The sequence below is a fragment of the Gymnoscopelus microlampas genome, assembly GCF_963454915.1.
Source record: "Gymnoscopelus microlampas genome assembly, chromosome: 4".
Classification (NCBI taxonomy): Eukaryota; Metazoa; Chordata; class Actinopteri; order Myctophiformes; family Myctophidae; genus Gymnoscopelus; species Gymnoscopelus microlampas.
This window is the reverse complement of record NC_139941.1, coordinates 15,194,039-15,218,257: the sequence shown is the minus strand read 5'-3', so window position 1 is coordinate 15,218,257 and position 24,219 is coordinate 15,194,039. Positions and strand designations below refer to the sequence as shown.

At 40.1% G+C, this 24,219-nt stretch overlaps 1 protein-coding gene across 1 annotated transcript in view; it reads left to right on the top strand.

Moving 5' to 3' along the window:
* Positions 1–12,593, top strand: part of kcnt1b (potassium sodium-activated channel subfamily T member 1b) — a 133,782-nt gene extending 121,189 nt beyond the window's left edge. Inside the window, exons 30-33 of the mRNA XM_084055396.1 lie at positions 236–318; positions 689–894; positions 7,710–7,794; positions 8,589–12,593. Of these exons, the coding sequence (XP_083911522.1) occupies positions 236–318; positions 689–894; positions 7,710–7,794; positions 8,589–8,715 (501 nt within the window). The 3' untranslated portion in view covers positions 8,716–12,593. The remainder of the gene's footprint in view (positions 1–235; positions 319–688; positions 895–7,709; positions 7,795–8,588) is intronic.
* Positions 12,594–24,219: the final 11,626 nt, after the last annotated feature.

Sequence of the window (24,219 nt, the reverse complement as noted above, 5' to 3'; positions counted from 1 at the left end):
GCGCACACACACACACACACACACACACACACACACACACACACACACACACACACACACACACACACACACACACACACACACACACACACAAATGAACATCCATTCACACTCCAATTTCACATATTAATTCTTCTCTCACACATGCAATTACAAATGGTGCTGCACACACACACACACACACACACACACTGTTACATAGTGTTAACCCCCCCATCCCCCCCCCCTCCCGTAGTCTCAAGTGTCCATCAACGCGGAGGAGGGCGAGGAGCGAGGCGAGGACCAGAAGACGGCAGGCCACCGCTACTCCACCACAAGGTTATTACAGTTTTGCCTTTTTCATTCTTTTTTTTATTTTATTTTATTTTGACTTAGCTGATCTACAAGCTCACACCTTGTCGTGATGTGATGCGTTGTGGAGCTTGTAGATCGGCAATTTTTGCTATTTTTGAAGATTTGGGGAAATTTTACAACAAGGCCTTAAAAAATACTGGAAGATAAGATTTATTATCCAAGGACTAAAACTAAGGACATTTTCTCTGTGAGTTTAGTTTGTTTTAGTTAGTTTTGTAAACACATCATTTCATTCAGGTATTCTTTTTTGTAAAGCCATATTTGTTTTTTTGTTTGTCTTTTTTCAATTCTAGTTTTCGTTCTTTGTAAATATAATAATAACTTTCTCCACCAGTAGCGACCAGTCGGAGCACCCGCTGCTGAGGAAGAAGAGCATGCAGTGGGCGCGCCGGCTCAGTCGGAAGAGCGCCAAGCCCCCCAGCCGCGCCGAGCGCATCTCCCAGCAGCGCCTCAACCTGTACCGCCGCTCCGAGAGGCAGGAGCTCTCCGAGCTCGTCAAGAACCGCATGAAGCACCTGGGACTGCCCACCGTGGGCTACGGTAAGCCGGACTGCTCAAACCGTGCAGTGCTCTGAAACATAATGTTGGACTTATGCCTGATTTACACTTAGTTGCGCACCAGTATTGTAAACCAGAAATACCCAAAATAGCTTGTAGATTATTTTCGGTGTGCATCAAGTGCTCAACTAAGTATAAAATAGGCTTTAGGTTAGGCTAATGGCTTATTCACAATTCACCATAACGATAAAAAAAAAAAAAAAGATCTGGGTGAACCACAGTTTGATCACTCAAAAATGTATCATTCTGTGTCGTGAATTTAGCAGTAACTTGATGAATGTTACAGCAAGGTGATTGTTACTAATTACTCTAGTCATGAAATGATAGTTTTTTTATATAATGTTTTGTGAATGTTATGAGTATGCACTTGTACTCTTCCATTCATCTACCTCATCTCATAGACCTTGTTATCACACAACCTAAGCGTTCTCAAGGGGTCCAAGTTCATTTCTTGTTGCAGTGTTTGTGAATATCAGTAGCTGACAGGCAATACAACTTGGACCCAAGCTGTTCCTTAGGCAAGCTGTTCCTATGACAAGGTCTATAGTTGCCTGGCGGGTACATGCTGCTGATCCATCACTGCCATGCAACTGCCATCAGCTTCATGTTAACCTTCAGTGAACGTCACTCTGTCAGCACACTCCCATCGCACCCCATCTCCTCCATGTCCCATAATGCACACATAATAAAGACAGTCTCATGGGTGATTATTTAGTTGCACACTGAAACTAGCCAGTCTACAAGCTCCCCATGTGTCGCAGCGAGCTTGTAAATTGAGTGGGCTATTTTTGGTGTGTGACACGACACGCAACCACGTATAAGCCGGGCATTAGAGTGTAAACATTTACCCATGTACCCTATGTTAACACTTTTCATCATGCCCATGTCTATAATGCATCATAAACATACTTATAATGCATTATAAAATCATTAGAACACTATACTTATTGTTATAAGCACTCATACCAATCAAATTATATATGTTTTGTGTGTGTTTTGATTATAAAGCATTATGAGTATTAATGAGTGCAATAGGGTTATAATCAGATTATAATTCATGTATTATGGACCTTATGTCATTATAAATGCTTTATGATGTGGTATGATTATTGTTTTAAAGCATTGAGTATTTATGAGCGCTTATAACTATAATTATGCAGTGTTATAAGCTAAAATGCAATATACTTTAACTATGTTTAGAATGCATTCTATGCATGAGCTTCATAGAAAGTGTTACTAGGTCTATTTCTAAATTGCTTTAAACTAACGCTCCGGATTTTGCTGCATACATTTGAGTACGGAGCCATGATCACAACGCCATGTGCATGTGCATTAATAACCCTTGTGCATAAACCCTTACGCATAAACCTGCATGCATGAGAATGCAGGAACACTTTTAAACCCCTGAAGCATTTGCATTTCTGAACTCGAACTGCATTTGGCCTTGCATTCTTCTCTCCCTATCTTTTCTGTTCTCAGCTCCTCTCTGTTTCTCACTTGTTCTTCTATGTTTTGAAGAAAACAAACAAACAAAAAACTCAAACAGAATCAGGTTCCAGAGCAAGTAGTGTTATGTGTGTGCATACTGTATATCTCCATATTGTAAATTGCCTTTTGGTGGGGAACTCAGCAGAGATGAGACATAAATCTTATCTGCAAGATCTGGTATAGACCTTCAGATTCGATTACCTGAAAGACTGAGAGCCTTTGACAAGGCTCACGGTTTCTCACGCCAATGCTTCATTCATACTTTGTTGTGGGCCAGAGTTGTGTGCTAGAAATATCGGATCTGAAGCGGTAGTGTAACTAAGTACTCAAGTATTGTACTCAACCTTGGCTATTCAAAAATAGCTGATATACAAGCTCACGGTGCGTCACATCGCAACACATTGTGAGCTTTAGATCAGCTAAATCCTTTGGTACTTAGTATATTTGATGCCAATGCTTTTGTACTTTTCCTCAAGTAAAATGTTGTATTTGTACTTTGTGGTATTGCTACTTTTACTTAAGTAAAATCTGAGTAATCTGAGTACTTCTTCCACCACTGCTTGTTGCAGACCTGCTATTTTCAGCACAACCCGGACACATAACGGAATATAAATCAGGCCTCACATCACTGCATGTTTTCTTGTTCTTTTTTTCTTCCTCTTTGCATCCTCTCTCACCCTCAACTCTCTTCTTTGATTAACAACAAAAAAAGCTTTTGCTGCCTGCCTGATGCTTTATTTCTTCTTTGTTTTCTTTTCCCTTCTTTCTTTCTTTCTCTTTCTTAACTGCTCTGTCTTCCCTTCTTCTTTGGCTTGTATAGAGGATGTTTCTAATCTCACTGCGAGCGATGTGATGAATCGAGTAAATCTAGGATATTTGCAAGGTAATCTGTGCGCAGTTTTTCAACACACGTACAACAACAACATCAATGTCAGTCACCCACATCTGTTCCTTTGAGAAGTGATCCTCAACCTTTTTTTAATTCAAGGACCCCCAGTTTGATATGCATTAGGCCACAGACCCCCATTGATATGATCTTTTTTTCTTTTTTTTCTCACTGTAAAATGTGTAGATTGTGTAGATAGTGGTTATTTAACTCCGAGAGTGTACAAATGCATTGGTACACTCTCGGGGCCCTATCTTGCCAACCGGCTTTTGAAATTGTGAAAATATTGTGAGATATTGTAGTATGCCATATTTCCAAAGAAAAATGCAAAAACGTAAGGCAAGATAGGGCCCTCGGAGTTACAGACGTACGGATCCATTTGGTTCCTATTTCCTTACTATCCATCATTTAGCTGGGGACCCCCTGTAGCCCACTCATGTCCCCGAAACTCAATCTTGAGAACCAGCGAAATTGAGAATAGCGACCTAGTGTTTTCACCAGTGATATACCCCCTACACCGATGTTAGATGTATATTATTTTGCGCGAGATATAATGCATCTGTTATTGTTTGGGCCTATAGGAGCATGTGCAGTAATGCTCTATAGTTTGTGTTAAATGAACACTGTGGGCCTCTTAAGTTTAACAGTGCACCCCGTCCCTCAGAACAGCAGGACATTAAAGAGCAGCGGTCAGGTTGCTCGACCAAGCCGTCAGGTTAGCTGGTTGATTACACCGCTGCCACTATACTGCATGAATGTGTGTGTGTGTGTGTGTGTGTGTGTGTGTGTGTGTGTGTGTGTGTGTGTGTGTGTGTGTGTGTGTGTGTGTGTGTGTGTGTGTGTGTGTGTGTGTGTGTGTGTGTGTGTGTGTGTGTGCGCGTGCGTGTGTACTTGTATTGCTATACTTGTGAGGGATAAATATTTAGGGCCAAAGTATAGTAGAATTTGAAAAATATACGTTGTGAGGGGGACCATTTTTCTGTTTTTTTGGGGGGTTAACATTTTTGGGGGGAGTCAGGCCTACAATTAGGAAAAGATTCAGGTTTGGAGTGGGCATTTCGAGGTTAGGTTTAGGGCAGTGGTTCTCAACCAGTGGTCCGGGGACCACCAGTGGTCCTTGAGGGGGTTCCAGGTGGTCCTCAGCTAAATGATGGAGAGTTGGTAACCAAATGGACCCTTATTAGATCTTTAACTCTGTGGACGTAAAATGACATTTTACGCTCTCAAGAGTTAAATTATTGTTAAACATCTGCATTACTTAATTAAAGAATTATTATTTTAATCAACGTTTGCCTGTCATCTCTGCTATAGTACCAACATCAATACAGCATGGAATTGTGGACAAAATCGTATCCAACGACAACAAAATATTCTAAGTCTTGGGTCTGAGAGTCTAAATCTCATCAAACGGTGGTCTGTGGCTCAAATGCCGAATAAACAATGGACCTTGATATGAAAAGGGTTGAAAACCACTGGTTTAGGGGTTGGGGTTAGAGTTATGCTTGATTTATACTTGATTGCGCGGCAGTATCGTACAGCTCACAGCGTGGTGCGTTGAGAGCTGTAGATGGACCATTTCCGGTGCGCGACACCGGCACGCAACTAAGTAAAACTGGCAAAAATAGATTGGCCATCCATAAAATTGCCATCCTAAAATGTTGATGTCCACACAAATATAGTAATGCAAACGTATGTGCGTGTGTTTGTGTGTTTGCGTGTATGTGTGCGCGTGCGTGTGCGTGTGTGTGTGTGTATCCTATAGCAGGGTGAGTGGTAGATTAGCAGTCTGCTCCTATCTCTCTACTGTCTCTGTCTCTGCATTGTGTGTTTGTTTTGGGACTCATCCCAACTGGCTAGAGTTTTGTCATTACTGCAGGGCATTACACAGTAAAATACTTGGTGTTAATGGGTTCCACTTAGTTAAATTAACACTGAGGATTGTACTGTGTAGTGCTTGGCTTTTAGAGTGGAGCAGAGAGCATTATGCCTGTGGATGGAAGGTCGATTCAATTAATGGGAGATCCACATTGAGAATGTTTGACATGCCTAGCATACAGTAGGCCTGTCATATACTGTATAAAAGGACGTGATGTGAAGTAGCCATGGGAATCAAGGGTTCCCGAGCCATATGGCCCATACTGTAGGTCAACAGCCCATCTCCTGTCTCCGTAGTGTGAGGCAGCTTGATGTACAAGAACACCCCCTTGACATGATGCTAGTCATAATTCATAATATTTAAAAGAAAAAGGATTTCCCAAGGCACACAAGAACTTAGGTGATGGTGCAGGACACGGACACCTTCCACTACCACACTGCCAATGTGTTTTGCTTCACTCTCAGTTTGTTCTGCGTCTCTGGCCCAGTCTGGTCAGATGGCGGAGCATGTCCTTGTGTCTGTGTGGGTGGTGTCGCCCCCCCCGTCCCCCCTCGTGCCCAGTCCCCCAGCGGTTCTGCGTGAGGAGGGGAGCTATAGGTGGTATTGGGGGTGGGGAGTGGGCACTGTGTGTCGGCATGGCAATCTGGGCACAGTAACGTGCCTATATCCCTTATCCCGGTCTCCGTTTGTACTGTTAGTCCGGTCCTGGAATGCGCAGGTTGCAACAAAAAAAAAGGGAATGTGATGGATTCCGATGGTGATGATGATTGATGGCGGATTTGCGAAAGCTGTGTGCATGTTAGTTCCGTCCTTTGATGCCGCGCATGGAGTGCGCTTGTGGCAAGCAGCATGCCAAAACCCCCTCCCGTACCAGACATGGCCTGTGAGTTAACGGTTAGCCCTTCTCTCTTTTCCACCCCGCCTGGCTTTGTAAAGGGCCACGATCAGGTGGGTTGTTATAGAGACACATATTATGTCCTCCTTTATTTTGTCTTCCCTCCCCTCCTGAGCCCACCAAACCAAGTATGAACCCCAACGCACCTAAACATGTCTCTTGTGTCATGATCACATTTAGCAGGTAAAAGAATGCTACAATTGCTACAACACACACACACACACACACACACACACACACACACACACACACACACACACACACACACACACACACACACACACACACACACACACACACACACACACACACACACACACACACACACACACACACACACACACAGTACTCTAGTGACACTTTGACATGTTTATATTTGGGGGGGTGACCACTGATTTAAAGGGGTATTTCACTTTCAACACGTCTGGGGTCATTTTAACGTCTACTTTAGCTTTTGTGTGTTTTTAAATTGCTTGATTCAATATTTACACATTTGATATTCATTTTATCAGACACACCCCCCTCCGTATATAAGCCCATTGAACTTCAAACTCCATGTTGACTATTTTAGAGACACAACACATGCAACTGGTTCTGTTGACTTATATTTTACTTCTAATGTGTGAGGGGCCATCATGTCAGTATCATGGTCAGTATCATGTCAGTATTGTGATCAGTATCATGGTCAGTATCATGTCAGTATCATGTCAGTATTGTGGTCAGTATCATGGTCAGTATCATGTCAGTATTGTGGTCAGTATCATATCAGTATCATGGTCAGTATCATGTCAGTATCATAGTCAGTATAATGGTCAGTATCATGGTCAGTATCATGTCATTATCGTGGTCAGTATAATGGTCAGTATCATGGTCAGCATCATGTCAGTATCATGGTCAGTATCATGTCAGTATCATAGTCAGTATCATGTCAGTATCATAGTCAGTATCATGTCAGTACCATGGTCAGTATATCATGGTCAGTATCATGTCAGTATCATAGTCAGTATAATGTCAGTACCATGGTCAGTATATCATGGTCAGTATCATGTCAGTATCATGTCAGTATCATGTCAGTATCATGGTCAGTATTGAGAATCAATAACCTGAACCAGGGATGTGTATTTTCAATCAGTATAACATGGTTAAAATGAAGATTGAAGTTCAATGGGCTGATATAGGAGGGGCGTGTCTGATCTAATGAATATCAAATATCTAAATATTGAATCAAGCTACTTCAAAACTATCTTGAGTGCACACAAAAGCCTGAATAGACGTTAAAATTACCCCATATGTGTTTTTAAGTGAACTACCCTTTTATACGAAGATAGCTGAAATATAATAGAGTACTATATCATACTAGTTTAATTGATCTTGCCTAATGTAAAATCAGTGACACAGTCCCAAGACGGAAAATCATTCCCATTTAGAGCCGGCAATATGATCAAAACTATTTCCAGAGCTATTTGTCGCAGGGTCTGCTTGTAACTTCGTCATAAATCTACATGGGTTAATATATACTTCATCATCTTTTGACTGGAAGGAATTGTCATTTTACAGTGGTTAGAGAGGGGCCATTTGCTGGCTAATGTAGTGTGTAATGAGGGAGGTCCTCGGGTCGCAGCTGTGAAGGTCCTACCTGTTCTCTGTTACAGACGAGATGAATGACCACCAGAACACGCTGTCCTACGTGCTCATCAACCCTCCTCCCGACACCATGCTGGAGCTCAACGACGTTGTGTAAGAACACGCTTTCATTTCCATTTTAGACCGCTGGAATGTCCAGTTGCGTGCATGCGTTGTATTAACCCATTCAATCCGGGAACTCATCTACAAAATGTCTTCTAAATCCTAACTGGTTTCTGAAAAACGTATGTTGCTATATCAGTGGTGCTCAAACTTTTGTCAAGGACCACCCAAAATGTATTTAGCCACGGGCCTCATCTCAAAATATTTTGTTCCAGGGACCCCCCCAGAAGCAAAGATTTGAGTTACACATTTCAATATTTTTCGAAAAATAGCAGATCCACAAGCTCATAGCGTGGCACTCAGTGTCGCGCAATGAGCTTGTATATCTGCTATTTTTGAATTGCCAAAGACATTAAGAATTACACAGATGCGTTCCCGGATTGAATAGGTTATAGCTGCAATCCACACCACGTTCAAGTTCTACTCTGCAGGATTTGAACATGGGTCTCTCATATGTTGTACTGTTGAGCTGCAAGGGACAGCTCATTTGAGTTGGTTGGTTTGAGCATGATGTCATGACCTGAATTTCTCAATAGAAGGGTAGGGTGACCAGTGACCACCTCCAACCACTGCAGATGTGTTAGTTATGTTGTATTCACATACTCTATAATACAGATTTGTCTAAATAACATTTGATTCACTAAAGAAAGTTATGGATTGTTGTAAAAAAACAAAACAAATAATGTTAATTTAATATCACATTATTATTGTTGTGTTATCACTATGAATGAAACTCTGCTGCTGCAGTGCTCCGCTGTTCAATCTTCTCTATTGTTGTTCCGTAGGTATATTATTCGCTCCGACCCACTGGCACACGTCCCAGAGGATGTGCCCGCGGTGGCAATGCCATCCCGTGGCACCCGGAAATCGCCGGAGCCCTGCACATCTCCAAGGGACGAGACCCACCTCTGAAAGTACCTCCTCCGTCCCCTCATACCCCCAACCCCTTACACAATGCAGAGACATGCTGTATGAGGGGAGAGAACCCCCACCCTTAATTCCAAGCCCTCACACGGCTTGTTTCCTCAACGCACATTGAAGCCCGTCTTTGGACCAAGAGCGACTGTCCTTGGACAATGTGCATTTTAGTGGCTGTCGGCCCATAGATGACCCTCGGAGACGTGCCCAGGGGTGTCATTTGGCCTCCCAGCGGATGGCATTTGCCACCCCCTAGCGTTTGCATTTAACGAGTGCATCTCAATCCACATCCGTCCATCTGCATATGACAAGTGACACACATCATTGTCACACATCATTATTATAAAAAAACGTTGCAAAATAATGAAGCGATTGCTTTTTTGCCACTCTCTATTTTTGTCCTGAAATGACGCCTCTGGACGTACAGTGTCGTATCCCACTGAGCTGCTAAAGAAAGGATGCATGAAGAGTGCCTCGTCATCGAACCCATAGACAGATAGATAGATAGACAGATACGTAGATGCCTCATAGACCACTGTCTGGACCGCACGTCAACGTCGCCTCCATATTATGACGGCTTGTCATAACTCCAGAAATATGCCTGAGTTGTATACAAGTATAACATTTTTTTCTGTTTTCTAACCATTACTGTTACTACCTATGTAAGAAAGGGTGTTTTGGTATGAAAACCCATTTCTTCTTATTTAACCACGTATCATATCATGCATAACATAACGACATGACATTTGTAACAAATCAAACCGTGTGTAAATCGGTTGAGAATTCAGTGAGTAATGATGATTTTAATAGCGGAGAGACCTCCTGATTCAGTATACATACTACAGTGTACATACTGTAGGCTACTGTACATGGGGCATACAGTACATGCATTAGGCGGCCACAGCTCTCCCTACTAAATATGGCGGGCCGCGATGACGTGCCGCTCCAATAAACAGCTGTGGCCAATGAGGTACCTACGCTTGCATGTCTATGATCGAACCCCTCGCTTCTCGCGCACACACCCGTTACTTGGGGCTGGCTTCCGCCCAGCCCCAAACTGCAAAAACAAAAGAAAACGAACAAAACCAAGTCACTGGAAAGAGACGGCGGGGGAACACGCCCCCTCCGGACGGGTAAACCAACCAAAGGACTTCAGAGACTGATTCTGTCGTACGATATCCGAAAGGAAGGAAGTATGCGCTATAGGACAGGATATGATGTCATTTTCTTTCTCGCAACGTCTTATCGCATCGGGGTGAAGTTGCCCTCCAGCCCTGACTGAGAATCAGCTTCCCCCGCGTCTTGACCCCTTACCTTAACATAACTTCTTTTTTTTCGTGGGGAAAGTGCAAAAACTGACAACAGCTCATATTCGGGCGGCAACTGCACCCCCAGGGATGCCACAGATGGAAGCCAGTCATGATGTTTGCAAGCATCAATCGCAAGTACATGTGCACAAAGGTTCGTTGGTAATCGTTTGGACTGCTTTTCTTTGGCAGGATTTTCATTGAGCACAACCTAATGCTTGATTTTATACTCTGCCGTGCGATGGTGTAAACACTTAAACCGTCTTTTGAGTTGGCCTTTGAATGTTGTGAGGGTAGAGCTTTCCCTTTGTGTGTAACTGGGAGATCGGTTCCAATTTTAAGCATCCTTTGATGGAGAGGACATTTTGTCTGCGGTAGACCTCACAGTTCTTTCTGGTGTCTGACATAGTGGCCTATGGCAAGGGCAAACAGCCAACATGTAACAGATCTACAAGCTCATGAGTCGTGGCACATTGTGAGCTTGTACTATTTTCAGCACGCGACACCATCGTACGGCAGTATAAATCAGGCTTTATTATGAGCAAAAAATTGTACACAGAAGCTTTTCCACTGGTCATGTATACATTGCCATATCGGATCTTTTCTCACTGTTGTGTTGTTTTGGATGCTAACATTTTGTAATGGTTATTGTACAGGAGTAAATACTGTCAACCAGTGCAGTGTCTTTTGTTCCATTACCAGTGGTGGACAGAAGTACATTTACTTGAGTATTAGTTTTTTGGGGGTGGAAACTTGTGACTTTCACTCCACTACATTCCATGAATTAAATTAATGAATTAATCCCATTTCAAAAATAGTGAAAATAGCGGATCTATCATGCTCATATCTTGACGTGTTGTGAGCTTATAGATCGGTGTGTAAAAATGTCTAGTAATACAATGATATTAAAAAGAAAATGTACTTTAGAATAACCTACTTAAGTATTTTTTTAAAGCTTGTACTTGGGGATACTTAAGTATTTAGTATTGCAGTAGTACTGACTGAGCAACTCTCCCTTAGTAGTTAAGTAATATTTGACCAGGAGTATCTGTACTTCGACTCAAGGACTGGGGTTGAGTACTTTGTCCACCACTGTCCCTTACTATGACTGTCCTTACCATGCCCTACATGTGCCATCCTTTCACCTGCTCTGTTGCTTTGTAAATATAGGCAAATGGCACACGTTGCAGTGATATTATGCATTATCTTAGTTATCATTTTTTATTCTAACTAGTCAATTTCAATTCATTTTGGAATTTGTTTTTTTAATATGACATATTCATTTGTGAATATCTTGATAATCCAGTTAATGGTGATGACCATAAGTTGTAGTACATCTAATTTTTTTGTAGGTAGGTAGCAGCCCAGCACAGTGTTGTCTGTCGGTATCCGGGGACTGGAATGCTTCTCTTCAGATTTGGAACAGGCAACACCTTGTGCATAACAGGGCAAAGTCAAGTGCAGTATTTGATCTTTTTATTTGAGATTAGTGAATATTTATCATTTCTTACAATAGTATGTCACTGTAAAATACTAGCTTTGTATTTGGTTGTGTGGTATTCTGTTCTCTCTATACTGTAGGATAACAATGGAACAGAACTTGAACTACTTTTTGCACTAAAGCTCGGCGGGGGTTTCTGGAGAAGAATAGCATGACCCTTTAATCTGAATCAGCGGTTCCCAACTTTTGCTGGGCCTACTTGAAAATCTCGAAAAGCGCCCGCGCCCCGTCCTTCGTGCGTGTGTGTGTAAAAATGCAAAACAGAGAGATCCCAGATGACAGTACTGGCACATGGCTGCTCTGTCTGGGTGTAACAAGCTCTTTCCTTCACTGACAATAGGATTGTCAGCCTGCCAATTATATCCCGAAAAGTGTCTTATTTATCTCAACTTCACAAATCTCAAGAATTTGACTCATCTAAAAGGTATATGTTAAATACATATAAACGTAAGTGTACTGCAAACAAACTGCCCATCTCAGTAAAGTCTAATAATGGTGTCATCTGTAGGCCTATCCATTAAGCTACATCAATCAATCAATCAATCAATCAATTGATCACATTTTTTTTATTTAGCACATTTCATACAGCAAGTGCAACCCAATGCGCTTCACAGATCAAAAAATAAAAATAAAAAACATTTTAAAAACTAATGGAGAAAAAAAACAAATTATAAAATTAATGAAAGGAAAAAAAAAATAATAATAAAATAAATAAAACACGGGTTAAGTGGACAGAAGGGTGTGCCGCACTTAACCCCTTAAACCCTCTATTCTTAGTCAAAAGGACCTGAGTTACAATTACACTTTTTTCCATCTACACCAAATCCCTACGCCAAAAATAGCAGATGTAAGCTCACAACAGGTCGCAATGCGAGACGTTGTGAGCTTGTAGATCTGCTATTTTTAGCGAATATTCCCCCCAGAATAAGCATGCTGGGGTTCAAGTGGTTAAGCCATTGTTAAGTCAGATGGGTGGGCCGCATTTGCAGAGCATGTTTATTTTAATGATTAATCAATTGATTGTTCTGGCTTGGATCAATCAGTGTATAATTTAAGTTCCTATTTATCGGTATCCCCATGACAATGATTTTAAAGGAAGAAAACCACAATATTTAGTTTTTACATACATTATTTTGGGGCCCGCTTATCCTCATGGCCCACCAATGGGGCCCCGGCCCACATGTTGGGAATCGCTGATCTGAATCTTTACAATGAGGCAGGCAGTATTCAACCATTACAATGAATAAGATGATGATGCAGTTACAGTACATGTGCAGCACCAGGTTGTATACTAATATGCAGGGTTCGATTTCCCAGGGGCACTGGGGAGATCCACGCCTCTGCTTCTGATATATATCCCCCCCCCCCCCCCCCCCCCAAGTCAGACTGTCTGTATGTTTTTTTAATATATATATATTCATGTTTGATCATTTTACAATTTAACAATTTAATACAAATAATTATGTTACCCTGACATCCCTCCTTTGGACGAATTTGTCAAAACTTGTCTCCTCCCCCCAAGACAACAAAATAACAGATCTATAAGCTTGAAATATCAAATCTACAAGGTATATGAGCTTGTAGATTTGATATTTTCACCATTTGTCATAATGAAGAAGTATAAGGGTTTAAGTGGTTAATGAAATCGAACCCTGTGTAAATGTATACAGCTTGATGTTGCACATGATTGGTGTGCCATAGCAGGTTTACTTTCCTATGTGCCATTTGTAATTCTTTTTGTTTTTGTTTTTGTTTATAAGAAACATGGAAGTAATTATAATGCGGTCATTTTCAGATTAATTTCTGTGTCTTTGAAACGTGAAGGACGAGATCGGCCCAAAGGTGGACTGGATGACAGAAAAAGTCTAATAGAATCCCAATCTTCTAGTGCCGTGGTTCTCAACGTGGGGCCTGGGGACCCCCAGGGGTCCTTGAGGATCTGTAACTCCTAGAGTGTACAAGTGGAACCAAATGGATCAAAATATGCAGTTCACGATGGCCTGATACATCATTAACTGGGCGTCCTTGAAGTAAAAAAGTGTGAAAACGTTCTCAAACCTTTTCATGTCAAGGACCCCCAAATGAACATGTATTTGGCAGCAGAACCCCATCTGAAAATATTTTGTGCCAGGGAAATTTTGGTGAAAATGTTTCAAAAATATTCAAAATTCTTCAAAGATTTCTTTTTTTTTTCGTAGACAATCTTTCAAATAGCCAACGTCTATAGGGTAAAAGAAGTGGTTAAACCCTGGGACCCCCTCAAAGACCTCTGGGAGTCCCCGGACCCCACTTTGAGAACCAGTGTTCTAGAGTGATAAAGAACGTACTATGTAAATGAGTGGTTGATACTGTATGCTAGCGAGGACCCCTCTTGAAGGCCAAGGTTTACAGGACAGGTGAACTACTGAGTGTGCGTGTGCGTGTGTGTGTGTGCGCGTGTGTGTGTGTGTGTGTGTGTGTGTGTGTGTGTGTGTGTGTGTGTGTGTGTGTGTGTGTGTGTGTGTGTGTGTGTGTGTGTGTGCGTGTGCGTGTGTGTGCGTGTGCGTGTGTGTGCGTATGACCGGAGGATATTATATGCATGCAAATGTACAATCCCTCTCCAGAAGGTCTTCCCAGTGCCATCGCTTCTCCTTTCTGACTAAAATGTTAAAACCACATACAAACCAGAATCGACCGTTTCTTGTCAACAATCCTCTGTTGACTGACTAACCTCCTCTACTGTCCTTTACTGTAATATCACAAGGAGCATGCAGACACAAAAAGCATGTTTTTGATATAACAGCTTGCCAAGTACGACATGCTTTTGTTTCGTACGTTTCCTCTGGACAGTGTGAAAGTCCCAGACGACTAGAAAGGCTCATTGATCAATCCATTCCAGTCTTAAACTGCACACAGAAAAATAACGGTTCTCTATAAGATGACGTGGTTCCACGAAGAGCCGTCGCCTACCAAAAGAACCATTTTATTTAGGTTCCATTTTATTCTCAAAGACCACCTAAACCCTTAATAGGCGAACATTCGATGAAAATAGATCTACAACGCAACGCTGTGAGCTTGTACATCTGCTACAAAGAGATTTGGTGTAGAGGGAAACAAGGAGCGGACCAAGAATAGAGCTCCGGGAGACACCGGTCGGCGGTCAATGAAGGTTTAAAGTTCACATACTTATTTTCTATCAATTACACACCCCATGAAGGTGTGTAATTGATAGAAAATAAGTCTCTTTTTTTGGGTGAACTACTCCTTTTAAGTGGTTAAAGGTTCTTCCTAGTCTGATAGGTTTTTTCTGTAACCAGAAATGGTTCTTCTCTATGGCATCACTCTGAAGAACCAGTTTCGGTTCCAGTTGGCACCTTTATTTTTCTGTGTGCGCTTGTAATTCAGAACCATATCATTTGATACTGTGTATTTCTATTGGATGGATGCATGTCTCTCCTGTGTGTGTATCAAGAGCCTATGTTTACCTTCACCCGACCATGTTTTTAAGTCACTGTCGAAAGGGTTGATCCATTTTGTACTATTTCTTATAAGAAGTCGGTGTACTTCTGTACATGTAAAATATGAGGAAATAAACGCTGCATGCAGCCAGATATATTGAATAAAAATGTCTCTTCATGTCAACCTCATACTGTATTTAATTATCAACTGCTTGAATATGCATAAGACATTAATATGTACATTTCACATGAAGACACAAACATTTATACATTTTTTAAACAATGTTATTGTTTAATATTGTCATTTCTAACAAACACTTTAAAATTGCCTGAATTCAGTATGCATCTCACATACTATTTAGTAGCTACTAAGCTTTCGGACAAACTAAAAAGTAATTTGGCATACTAAATAATAAGTTAGTATGTGATTTCGGCCGCAGCCTATAAAGTTGCCTGAATTTAGTAGGGTGGTGGAAGAAGAACTCCATTTTTTATTTAAGTAAAAGTATTCATACTACAATGTAGGAATGCTCTATACATTTTTTTTACATTACACAATTTACTTGAGTAAAATTACAAAAAAATTGCATCAAAATATACTTAAAGTGCCAAAAGTTAAAGTATTCATTAAGCAGAATGTCCCATTTCACAAGTTTTCCAAATATACCCACAAGCTGACAACACGTCAATAAAAAGAGTCAATACCACGCAAGTAAACAGAATAATAAGAACCTCTGTGGTGCAGTGGTTTAGATACAGGGCGGTTCCCGGTTCAAATTCAACCAGGACATTTTCCCAACTTTTATCTGACTCTTGTGGTCTGTATCTAATCTTTCAGTGAACAGCCTGCAAGAGACCCTGAGCAAGACTGACCCTGAGCAAGACTGTCCCTGAGCAAGACTCTTAACCCCTAATTGCTCACAGGTTCTCATTGGAAACAAGACCGCAAGGACTTTCATGAACGACCTGTTAAAATGAATTATCCTTAACCAGAGAAACTATGAACCATGGTGGAGCAGTGGATAGGATACAGGCCTTGCACGCAGAAGGTTCTGAGTTCAAAACCAACAAGGAATATTTTCCAACTTTTACGTGGCTGTTTCACCTTTATCTAACCTTTCAATGAAGAACATGCAAGTGAACAGAATTAGGATGAATTACAGTGGTGCAGTGATTGAGATACAGGGCTTATAACCAGAAGGTTGTTGGTTCAAATCCAACAAGGACCTTTTTTTGAACTTTTACCTGACTCCTGCACCTTTATCTATTCTTTTAGTGAAGAACACGCAAGTGAATAAAGTCAGTCAGAAACACTGTAGTGCAGTGGTTAAGATACAGGGCTTACAAACGGAAGGTTCCCAGTTCAAATCCAAGGTGGACATTTTTCCAACTTTTACCTGACTCTTGCACCTTCAAATCCCACACATGCTGATTTGCCATTTCCAGGATTTGATTTCCAGGATTTGAGTCTTGAGTCCCAAGACTCGAGACCCAAAAGAGTCTTGAGTCGAACAAATTACTCCCGCGGAGACATCAAATTTCTCTTTTGGGCCTTAAGTCCCAAGACTCAAGGCCCTAAAGAGAAATTTGATGTCTCCGCGGGAGTAATCGGTTCGACTCAAGACCCAAAAGAAGGTGAACTGACTGTAATGATTCAAAATGTCATATATAGAATAGAAACCCCATTCAAACTTTAAAATGTTCATTCTAATATGGACATGTTTGCCTGAAAAGGGATCTTTGAAATGTTTCATTGTTTTAGAATAGTACTCCTTTAAAAGTTCAGAGTTTTATAATGGAGGTCGATGGAAGATTTTGGGACCTCAAAAAAATACTTTAGTAGTGGAGTAATTTTTTTATTTCACCATTTTGTCACTACCGAAACGTTTTTGTGTCACTACAAAGTTAAATCCCGAAAAATCACTAAGTGTGGAGGCCAAAATCGTCCCCCCAAAAACCTGTTAGGAGTACGTTTCAGGCAATTTAGAGTTGATTGGTAGTACTTTGTAGTGGAGTACTTTTTTTTTCACCATTGTGTCACTACCGAAACGTTTTTGTGTCACTACCGAAACGAAAGTTTGTCACTACCGAAACGAAAGTTAAATCCGAAAAAATCACCAAGTGTGGAGGCCAAAATCGTCCCCCCAAAAACCAGGAGTACGTTTCAGGCAAATTTAGAGTTGATTGGTAGTACTTTGTAGTGGAGTCATTTTTTTTTTCACCATTGTGTCACTACCGAAACGAAAGTTAAATCTGAAAAAATCACTAAGTGTGGAGGCCAAAATCGTCCCCCCAAAAACCTATTAGGAGTACGTTTCAGGCAATTTAGAGTTGATTGGTAGTACTTTGTAGTGACTTTTTTTGGTCCCTAACATTCATCGAGCTCTGGACTTAGTAAATTTATTTTTTCCCCATTGTGTCACTACCGAAACGAAAGTTTGTCACTACCGAAACGAAGGTTAAATCCGAAAAAAATCACTAAGTGTGGAGGCCAAAATCGTCCCCCCAAAAACCTATTAGGAGTACGTTTCAGGCAATTTAGAGTTGATTGGTAGTACTTTGTAGTGGAGTAATTTTTTGTTTCACCATTGTGTCACTACCGAAACGTTTTTGTGTCACTACCGAAACGAAAGTTAAATCCGAAAAAATCACTAAGTGTGGAGGCCAAAATCGTCCCCCCAAAAACCAGGAGTACGTTTCAGGCAATTTAGAGTTGATTGGTAGTACTTTGTAGTGACTTTTTTTGGTCCCTAACATTCATCGAGCTCTGGACTTAGTAAATGTATTTTTTCCCCATTGTGTCACTACCGAAACGAAAGTTTGTCACTACCGAAACGAAGGTTAAATCCGAAAAAAATCACTAAGTGTGGAGGCCAAAATCGTCCCCCCAAAAACCTATTAGGAGTACGTTTCAGGCAATTTAGAGTTGATTGGTAGTACTTTGTAGTGGAGTAATTTTTTTTTTCACCATTGTGTCACTACCGAAACGTTTTTGTGTCACTACCGAAACGAAAGTTAAATTCGAAAAAATCACTAAGTGTAGAGGCCAAAATCGTCCCCCCAAAACTTTGTAGTGGAGTACATCTTTTTTTTCCACCATTGTGTCACTACCGAAACGTTTTTGTGTCACTGCCGAAACGAAAGTTAAATCCCAAAAAATCACTAAGTGTGGAGGCCAAAATCGTCCCCTCAAAAACCTGTTAGGAGTACGTTTCAGGCAATTTAGAGTTGATTGGTATTACTTTGTAGTGGAGTAATTTTTTTTTTCACCATTGTGTCACTACCGAAACGTTTTTGTGTCACTACCGAAACGAAAGTTAAATCTGAAAAGAATCACTAAGTGTGGAGGCCAAAATCGTCCCCCAAAAAACCTGTTAGGAGTACGTTTCAGGCAATTTAGAGTTGATTGGTAGTGCTTTGTAGTGGAGTATTTTTTTTTCCACCATTGTGTAACTACCGAAACGTTTTTGTGTCACTACCGAAACGAAAGTTAAATCCGAAAAAAATCACTAAATGTGGAGGCCAAAATCGTTCCCCCAAAAACCAGGAGTACGTTTCAGGCAATTTAGAGTTGATTGGTAGTACTTTGTAGTGACTTTTTTTGGTCCCTAACATTCATCGAGCTCTGGACTTAGTAAATGTATTTTTTCCCCATTGTGTCACTACCGAAACGAAAGTTTGTCACTACCGAAACGAAGGTTAAATCCGAAAAAAATCACTAAGTGTGGAGGCCAAAATCGTCCCCCCAAAAACCTATTAGGAGTACGTTTCAGGCAATTTAGAGTTGATTGGTAGTACTTTGTAGTGGAGTAATTTTTTTTTTCACCATTGTGTCACTACCGAAACGTTTTTGTGTCACTACCGAAACGAAAGTTAAATTCGAAAAAATCACTAAGTGTAGAGGCCAAAATCGTCCCCCCAAAACTTTGTAGTGGAGTACATCTTTTTTTTCCACCATTGTGTCACTACCGAAACGTTTTTGTGTCACTACCGAAACGAAAGTTAAATCCCAAAAAATCACTAAGTGTGGAGGCCAAAATCGTCCCCTCAAAAACCTGTTAGGAGTACGTTTCAGGCAATTTAGAGTTGATTGGTATTACTTTGTAGTGGAGTAATTTTTTTTTTCACCATTGTGTCACTACCGAAACGTTTTTGTGTCACTACCGAAACGAAAGTTAAATCTGAAAAGAATCACTAAGTGTGGAGGCCAAAATCGTCCCCCAAAAAACCTGTTAGGAGTACGTTTCAGGCAATTTAGAGTTGATTGGTAGTGCTTTGTAGTGGAGTATTTTTTTTTCCACCATTGTGTAACTACCGAAACGTTTTTGTGTCACTACCGAAACGAAAGTTAAATCCGAAAAAAATCACTAAATGTGGAGGCCAAAATCGTTCCCCCAAAAACCAGGAGTACGTTTCAGGCAATTTAGAGTTGATTGGTAGTACTTTGTAGTGACTTTTTTTGGTCCCTAACATTCATCGAGCTCTGGACTTAGTAACTTTATTTTTTCCCCATTGTGTCACTACCGAAACGAAAGTTTCTCACTACCGAAACGAAGGTTAAATCCGAAAAAAATCACTAAGTGTGGAGCCCAAAATCGTCCCCCCAAAAACCTGTTAGGAGTACGTTTCAGGCAATTTAGAGTTGATTGGTAGTACTTTGTAGTGACTTTTTTCAATGGTCAAAGGACCATCGTCAGTGCCTCGCCTATTGACTGGCATGAATAATGAAGCTTTACCCACAAATGACAACACAGAAATCCACATCACATACTACACTACACTACATTACGGTCATTATGTGATGTGGACTGGCGTGATGAAGCTTTAATTGCACTGACGATGGTCCTACGACCTAAATGTGTGTCGCTGCACTTTTCACTTTGAGCACTTGGAGCACTTTATGAACATAGAAAAAATAAAATAAAAATATATGTTCATAGTCTCTGTCTGAGGAGTTTTCCTTAAGGTTTTTATGGAGTGAGTCTTTATTTCTGCCAGTTTTAATTTGTTTTTGAGATCAGTCAGTGAATATTCCTCTTTCCTTTTAGCATCCTACATTTGTTTTACATGAATAAAATACAATATTTAGAGTAGTAAAACGTTCTTATGTTTCAAAAGAACCCGATACATTTAAAAACAAAAATCAAAGAAATTCAATTTAAAATATTAAAATAAGAGTAATGAAAATAGCAGATCTACAAGCCAAGCTTGTAGATCTGCTATTCTCACTAGGTCCCAGGGAGACATCACATTTCTCTTTTGGGTCTCGAGCTAAAACGTTATGAAAATCTTTACACTGAAATGTTTACATTCCAGTGTGTTTTTGCCATTGCTTGTTTATTGATAATTTCAGATCCAGATTCAAACAGTGACTATTTTTTCTGGGGTCAAATAGTAAAATGAAAATGAATTAAAAGCACATATAAGAAGCAAGCAAAATAGAACATGTGCTATTTCGTGAAAACAACAAATCTAAGCAATAAATTAGAAACAAAACAAAAAAAAGAGGTTGTGAAAATAGATTTACATGCTCGTTGTGAGCTTGCAAATCTATTATCTTCACTAGTTTGGGTCCTGAGCTAAAAGGTTTGGGAACCTCTGCAGTGGCACAATGCCTGGTAGCTGTTAAATATAGAGCTTACACATTTTGAATGACATCAGTTATGACTGTAATGTTTAGAATGCAATCACACAGTTATGACTAATGTTTATTTTATTTTCCAGAAGTAATACAGTCTACAGTGACTGAACTGCCTCTTACACAGTGTCACAGTGGCTGCTAGCTGATGCCTATGAGTTCAATTCAAAGTTTCAATTTAAATGGTGCATTTATCTATAGTACCTTTAACCAAAGCACTTTGTAATGTGCATTACATTCACCAACATACTTAGCAGGGGGAGAGATAGAGAGATGAGGGATGAAGAGACAGAGAGAGGGATAGATAGAGAGACTCGTATAATTTACATAATTTGTGAACGATTGACATAAATCATACGAGGCGCATATGACGCAATGGCAGCAGCATTCTTTGTTTCATGTTCTCTGCATCAGTCTCAGTCCAGCATCAGTCCATTTTCTTCATTATTCTCCGGCCAAATGACGAGCATTGTACGCAAACAACGTGAAACGAAGTCCACATCACATACTGGTCATATGGTTGTATGTATCGTTTATATTATATTATTATTATTATTATTATTATTATTATTATTATTATTATTATTATTATTATGTGATGTGGATTGACGTGATGAAGCTTTACTCGCAAATGACGGCACAAATAACGAGTAACTATACGTGATGCACATGCCGACATCCGTCAAACACCTTCACATCACATACTGGTCATATGCGATGTGGATTGGCGTGATTAAGCTTTACCGCAAATGACGCAACGCAAAATCAATTGTGCCAATATTTGTCAGCAATACAGCAACAGCATGAATGACATTAGTACACAACACTATGAATGACATTAGTACACAATATACAACACTATGAATGACATTAATACACAACATACAACACAAGCAACAGGAATAACCAAAGTCATTAAATGCATATGATATGAATGATGGCCCTACATCTCTCCCTGTTCTGACCTACTGTAAACGGCGTGTACCTCGCCTAAAAGAAAAAATTGCCGACCGATGTGAATGACGAGCTATCCGCAAATGTCGTGAAATAATCACAAAATCACATAAATCCACATCACATATAACCCTAACCCTACGACCAGTAATGTGATGTTATTATTATTATTATTATTATTATTATTATTATTATTATTATTATTATTATGTGATGTGGATTGACGTGATGAAGCTTTACTCGCAAATAGCCTGAAACGGTACAACGGCAATACAATTACGCGAAACGACACACAATGTAAAGGACGACATGCATCACATACCTCCACATATGTTCATATGTGACGTGGACTAACGTGATGATGTTTTACCCGCATATGTTGTGAAATGACACAACACAAGACATACATCACATCAATGCACATCACATACGGCCCCCGTGTACGGTCATATGTGATGTGGGCTGACGTGATGAAGACTTACCTGCATATGACGGAAGCGACGTGAAATCAAATGTAATTTTTACCCGCATGTGTTGTGAAATGACAACACATACATCACATCAATCCACATCACATACTACACTACACTACACCATGGACTTATGTGATGGGGGCTGACGTGATGAAGACTTACCTGCACGGATATAACGTGAAATCCTGAGACGCGACGCAAATCAAATTACTTAACGCAAATGACGCAAAATGCAACGAGACATAAATCACACAAACGCTGGCCGTGACCCAATAATTAAAAAAACTGGTCCAGTCCCTTACATATTCTTCACGAATGACGGGCATTGAACGCAAACGACGCAAACCGTTGGCCCGCCACCCGTTAAATGACGCAACGCAAGCGGCGCTGATAGTGCAAATTTTACAGTTAAAGCTAAAAAAAAATTGTGTTGATACTATGACAGGGCAAAAAAAAAGCTATATTTTTAACTTTATCAAAAATAGATAAAGCACAAATAGGTTTAACTATGTGAGTTTGCTATGTGACCAAGAGCCACATATACTATACCCTGTCACTATATTATACAACCTAGTATACATATACTGTACCCTGTCACTATATTATACAACCTAGTATACATATACTATACCCTGTCACTACATTATACAACCTAGTATACATCTACTGTACCCTGTCACTATATTATACAGCTTAGCGTAGGCCTACATATACTGTACCCTGTCATTACATAAACAGCCTGGATACGTATACTGTCAGTACTACGAATAGAACCAAATGGACCAGTGACGGGTCCATTTGGTTCCATTTGTAAAAAACTCAAAGACACACTAGAAGGAAAAAAAGTTATAACTTTATTCAAGCAAATAATGAAGAGAAAAGAGGGGAAGTTAAAGTATGGAGGTCAGGCAGAAACCTTGTATGTCCAAAATTGTTACTTTTTAAAATGGACACAAAATAACCTGTGTTCCAATGGATCCAATATAATTATCATGATCTTTGCGTTGTGAGCTTGTAGATCGGCTGTTTGTACTGCTTTAGTATGTGACACTGTCACACGGTATGACCAAGTAAAGAAATGTCTTTACGACAATTTTTGTTTTAATATATATATATATATATATATATATATATATATATATATATATATATATATGGTTTCTGCCCGACAACCAATGATAGACCGTGTCACTACTATCACTTACCTTGAACAGCAGCCACGACTCAAACAGCAGATGAAATTAAAAAAACACTAAGAAAGAAGAAAATGACACCACGCACATCATTTGCTTTCTCTTTTAGTTTGCACAGACCTACAGCATAGATGACTGTTAACACAGTGTTAATGGGGCTACATGCTACCATAATGATACCAGACATAAATCACATAGCTCCACATCACATACATTTGTACACACAAACCACTAGTGAAGAACTAGTGCAATAGACAGGCAAGAAGAAAGAAATGTGTTTGTGAAAAGAAAGATAGACAAAAATAAAAAATCGATCAAATAACTCAGACACAAAAGTAAATAAAAACAAATAATCTTGTTATTGCTTTATTAAAGCAAAGAATAGAGAAAAAGAGGAGAAGTTACGACCACATATGGTCATATGTGATGTGGACCGATGTGATCAAAGTTTTGGGCGCAAATGACGTGAAACAATAAATAAAATCACATTAATCCACATCACAGAAAGGCACATTGGTCCTATGTGATGTGGACCGACGTGATGAAGCTTTACCCACAAATGACGCGATGCAAATGACGTGAAACGATAGACGCCGCAAATGACCACATACATGGTATGGTAGCATGTAGCCCCCTTAACAAGCAGCAGCTGCAATCAAAAGGTTCCTACCTTCCTGCCATCTTCACTTACGGACGTCTTCTTCTTGTCATCTTCGTGTTCTGTAAAGACACAAAAAAGAAAACAAAAACGTTGAGTTGAGCAGGCCTTACAGGGTGACATTTTGGAAGCCAAGATGGTCTGTAGAGCCATAAGCTGGTCACTGACAGGGCTGTGCCACCATTATGGCATTTTACTTGAGTAATTGTCACAAATAATTGCGATTAAGGATTTAATTGTATTGTACATGAACATTGAACATGTACCCGGTCATCAAATTATTGGCTTAGTAATGAGACAAACTAAAACAAAATCATGAATTCAAGGCTTCATGGGG